This window comes from Apteryx rowi, unplaced genomic scaffold, assembly GCF_003343035.1.
Source record: "Apteryx rowi isolate R43461 unplaced genomic scaffold, aptRow1 scaffold_380, whole genome shotgun sequence".
NCBI classification, from domain to species: Eukaryota; Metazoa; Chordata; class Aves; order Apterygiformes; family Apterygidae; genus Apteryx; species Apteryx rowi.
This window is the reverse complement of record NW_020450308.1, coordinates 886,835-889,897: the sequence shown is the minus strand read 5'-3', so window position 1 is coordinate 889,897 and position 3,063 is coordinate 886,835. Positions and strand designations below refer to the sequence as shown.

At 48.9% G+C, this 3,063-nt stretch overlaps 1 protein-coding gene across 1 annotated transcript in view; it reads left to right on the top strand.

The window, feature by feature from the left end:
• The window catches only part of AVPR1A (arginine vasopressin receptor 1A), a gene marked incomplete at its 5' end in the record, with an annotated part of 17,331 nt that extends 14,481 nt beyond the window's left edge, over positions 1-2,850 (top strand). The window contains 2 exons of the mRNA XM_026074181.1: positions 7-934; positions 2,570-2,850. Of these exons, the coding sequence (XP_025929966.1) occupies positions 7-934; positions 2,570-2,850 (1,209 nt within the window). The remainder of the gene's footprint in view (positions 1-6; positions 935-2,569) is intronic.
• Positions 2,851-3,063: the final 213 nt, after the last annotated feature.

The following is a 3,063-nucleotide window of genomic DNA, read 5'->3' as shown; positions in this document are numbered from 1 at the left end:
GCGGAGGGCGGCAGCGGCAGCAGCCCCAGCCCCGAGGCCTGGTCGGGTTCGCCCAACGGCAGCCTGGGCGGCTGGGACCCCTTCGGGCGGGACGAGGAGCTGGCGAAGCTGGAGATCGCCGTGCTGGCCGTCACCTTCGCCGTGGCGGTGCTGGGCAACGGCAGTGTGCTGCTGGCGCTGCGGCGCACGCCGCGCAAGACGTCCCGCATGCACCTCTTCATCCGCCACCTCAGCCTGGCCGACCTGGTGGTGGCTTTCTTCCAGGTGCTGCCGCAGCTGTGCTGGGAGGTGACGCACCGCTTCCATGGCCCCGATGGGCTGTGCCGCGTGGTGAAGCACCTGCAGGTCTTCGGCATGTTCGCCTCGGCCTACATGCTGGTGGCCATGACGGCTGACCGCTACATCGCCGTGTGCCACCCACTGAAGACGCTGCAGCAGCCCACCAAGCGCTCCTACGGCATGATCGTGGCAGCCTGGGCGCTCAGCCTGCTGCTCAGCACCCCGCAGTACTTCATCTTCTCCCTCAGCGAGGTGGAGCGCGGCTCGCAGGTCTACGACTGCTGGGCGCACTTCATCATGCCCTGGGGGCCCCGTGCCTACGTCACCTGGATCACCGGCGGCATCTTCGTGGCACCCGTCCTCATCCTCGCCACCTGCTACGGCTTCATCTGCTACCACATTTGGCGCAATGTCCGTGGCAAGACGTGTCCTGGCGAGGGGCTGGTGCCGGCGGGTGGGCGGCGGTCGGTGGGCAGCGGCCCGCGGCGGGGGCTGCTGCTCGCCCCCTGCGTCAGCAGTGTCAAGACCATCTCCCGCGCCAAGATCCGCACTGTCAAGATGACCTTCGTCATCGTCTCGGTGTATGTCGTGTGCTGGGCGCCCTTCTTCACCATCCAGATGTGGTCGGTCTGGGACCAACACTTCCCCTGGGTCGGTAGGTGCCAGGGCACGGCGGGGTCCCCCGGGGCTGTGGGTTAGTTTGGGCTGGGGCAGGGCAAGGGGGGCAAAATCTTTCACTTCACCCTGCTGGGGCCCATGGGGTGTGCGGGGTTTCGGTTCCCACCCCACAGTTGAGGAAACGTCCTTGGAGAGACATTGGCAGTCCTGGCAGCGGCGCCGCTGCCTGAGCCATGGCTGCTCCGGCAGCAGCTGCCTGACCCAGGGCAACACCAGCCCTTTTTTTTTTTTTGAGACAAAATCCTTGAAACGTTTTCTGTTATTATCAAGCATATACGCATATATGTCACGAGTAATTATGTGAGCAGTGGCATTTGCTAAGTCTGCTGTCCTGTAAATGTCTTGCATGTGGGTTCTCCGCTGTCTGATAATGTGGCTGAGCACACCCTGAACCCTTCCTCCCTGTAGAGCAGTCGCCTCTGAGTATCTCTCCTTTCATCAGCCAGCACATCTCACGACACACTGGGAATGAAATATCTTTGAGATAGCTGTCTCTCTGTTAAATTTGGCTGAAAATAATTAGTGAGTTTAAAAGTTATTGCCTGGGGAATGACAGGCAACATCCTAGCATACACCTTGTTTCCTCGTAATGAAAAAGATGCAAAACAAGATGCTGAAAGTCACAATTTCTTGTTGTTTTTTTAGTATCCCCAGATTATCATTTACTGGAGTGAGGGCATCAATTGCCCATAATACGAGACTAAAGTCAAGCCCAGAATGCAGGCATATACAGAGGAATAAAGGCTTACAACAGATAAATAAAATATCTTTTACTTCAGAATTGTTAAAAAGAAGACAAAACCTATTTGGAAAGATGGGCATTTGGTAGGTTTGCTTGAAGACATTATTTAAATCTTACAGAACTGTAAAACACATCACTTATTCTTCTGGGGATCATCAATATTTATGATAGGTCACTTGTAATTGATCAGACTAAATAAATACTTAGAGTATTTCATAGTTTAACTAATTAGTGAATTTAGAAGACCACAATTTTTCTATGACATAGTACTAATTTCCATTTCTTCTCCAAGTAAAATTTGTTCAATCTCTGCAATATGGATTTGATTCAACAGACAGTAATTTGAGCACTCTTCAATGTTTTTCAACACAAAAATTTGTACAGCAAGGTTCTGTTCTTATTGAAATCAGTGGGCATTTTGTCATTGCCTCCCAGTGTAAACAATTTTTAAAGCAAAAGACTGAATAAAACTGTTCAGTATTTAAAGCACAGACTTATCAACACATAGATAAACTTCAGTGGAAATGGGACTATCCCCCTTAAAAAGTTACTTTGTGCCTTCATGCTGTACTGGATTGCCCCATAACGTCCTCTGCCACAGGTTTTTAAAGTCTGAATAGACTTTAAAAACCTGTGGCAGAGGACGTTATGGGGCAAATTCCTATTAATTTCAGCGGCAGCTTTACATGAATGAGGACTTTTCTGATTATGTCCTTACTATTCATTTTAAATGTCATTGGCCAAATCAATAACTTAAAAAAATAGAATTATTCAGCAACTGAAAAAAAAATCAAATGGTTAATGAAGCAATTGACTGAATATTGAGAATGTTCTTTTGATGGTTAAACTGCTTTTCTTCCCCCCCTACAGATTCTGAAAATACTGCAACTACAGTCACTGCTCTATTGGCCAGTCTGAATAGTTGTTGTAACCCATGGATCTACATGTTCTTTAGTGGGCATCTCCTGCAAGACTGCATACAGAGCTTCCCTTGCTGTCAAAAAATAAAGCAAACATTGAATAAAGAAGATTCTAACAGCAACAGTAGACGACAGACTTCTTTTACCAACAGAAGCCCAACCCATAGCTCAAACACCTGGAGAGAATTGCCACACTCAAAATCTACCAGCTTCATCCCCATTCCAACTTGAGACAGGCACCCGGAGCAGGCAGGTGTTGGAGTCCAGTAGCAGCACTTAGGAAGATTATGGCATAGCACTTTAAGCTGGTCAGAGGCACAGTCCCTTGGTAACAAGGAATTACTGAAACGGCCCTAAAATGAAATGTACCACATTGCTAAATAAGATATTTTACAGTGTGTAAATTATTTTATGGAAGGTATATGGGACTTGGGCAACTGATCA